Genomic DNA, 1,624 nt, shown 5'->3' on the forward strand with positions numbered 1-1,624 from the left:
CTCTCTCTATCTTTCTCTCTTTCCCTCTATCTCTATCTCTTTAATACATTCGATTAAACCAACAGAGAGAGGAATCCTCAGAATTTCCTGCCTTCCAAAAAAGACGCGGACGATATTCCTTCTGACTATGTACTCTCTATCTACCTATCTTTAATTTATCTATCTGTCTATCTTTAATCTATCTCTCTATCTTCAATCTATCTATCTATCTTCAATCTATCTATCTTCAATCTATCTATCTTTTATCTATGTTTAATCTATCTATCTACCTACTTACACATGTATATCATTTTAGCTGTATACATTTATCTTTTTGTCTACATTTATGTATCTATCGAATTCCTTTTTTCTGTCGACAATCCTCAATTTCTTTCTTTCTTGTTCTTTGTATTTTGTCTATCTCCTCTCTTCATCCCTTGTCTTCTTTTCCCCCCTGTTTCTTTCCTTTCTCTGGTCGCCACGAGTTTATCTTCTCCTCCTTCTATGAAGAATCTCCTCGGCTGCATGCCTAGTATTCTTCCCTATTCACCTCCATTGCAGTCACTTTTCAAAGCCGACATCCTTAAGCAGTTGTCTACTTCTTCTTCTCCTGCACTCCTCTCTTCTCAGCTTCCCACTGTTCGCACCCCCCTAGCTGCTAGACACCTCTTTTTTCTTTCTCCTTGTCTATCACTCTTCAGACTTTACTCCGACGTCTTCGATATATTGCGACCTCTCTTCGCCGTGAAGGGGCTTTACCTGTTCGAGCTCTTCTCCCTCTATCATCTACTCCTGGCTTGGCTAGCTTGCATGCAAAGCAAAAGCGAAGATCCGATTGTCTTGTAGAAGCAGAAATTCCCCCCTCTGCTGTAGGAGTCATTTTGGAGATCAGTAAAAGTAGCGATAAAGGATGGCTCTATACTGTCCTCGTGAAGAAAGGACATTTCTATCAAGGTAACACTCTAGACAAGAATCGCAGACCCACTCAAATTTCTCTCCCCCCAGCAAACCTCTCTCTTGCATGTCTCTTGTTCTCTCTCTCTCACTCTGTCTTCCTCTCTCTCCTATCTATCTATCTATCCATCTTAATCTGTCTATCTTAATCTATCTATCCTTAATCTATCTATCCTTAATCTATCTTAATCTATCAGTCGTAATCTATCTGTCTATCTTAATTTATTTCTATAGGTATATGGATGCTGGGGGGATGTGTGTACGTTCCACGGGGTGGGAGATACGAGTGAGGGAGAGAGTAGAAGGAGGGTGGGGACTTCTCAGTTGCTTCTTCTTTCTTTCTCTTTCTTTCTTTCTCTCTCTCTGTCTCTCTCTTTCTCTTTCATTCTTTCTTTCTCTCTCTGTCTCTCTCTTTCTCTCTCTTCGCCCAAGAGGTTGCTCGGGCTCTTTTTCGTGTTGGAGGAGAATCTTTGCAAACTAAGCGGAGGAGGAGAAGAAAAAAGAAGAAGATCTCTCACGTTCAATCACCTGTGCATGCGGCATGATAGATCAGAGAGGAAAATAGCAGGGAGCAGTCTCTCTCGTCTGACTGTGTATTATCTCTGTGAAACCTCGTCGTCATCGCTAGCTAGCTAGCTAGCTACCTCTATAGGAAGTCTCGCTGGTGTCTGGTGATGTAAGGCTCTCTGTT

At 41.7% G+C, this 1,624-nt stretch overlaps 1 protein-coding gene across 1 annotated transcript; it reads left to right on the top strand.

The window, feature by feature from the left end:
• Positions 1-679: 679 nt before the first annotated feature.
• Positions 680-935, top strand: CSUI_011087 (elongation factor tu gtp binding domain-containing protein; the record flags this gene model as incomplete). Its single annotated transcript, XM_068071188.1, has 1 exon — positions 680-935. A coding segment is annotated over one exon (255 nt), but the record flags the coding sequence as incomplete, so codon positions are not given.
• Between the last annotated feature and the right edge of the window lie 689 nt (positions 936-1,624).

Source organism: Cystoisospora suis (assembly GCF_002600585.1).
Source record: "Cystoisospora suis strain Wien I chromosome Unknown contig_9589, whole genome shotgun sequence".
NCBI lineage: Eukaryota > Apicomplexa > Conoidasida > Eucoccidiorida > Sarcocystidae > Cystoisospora > Cystoisospora suis.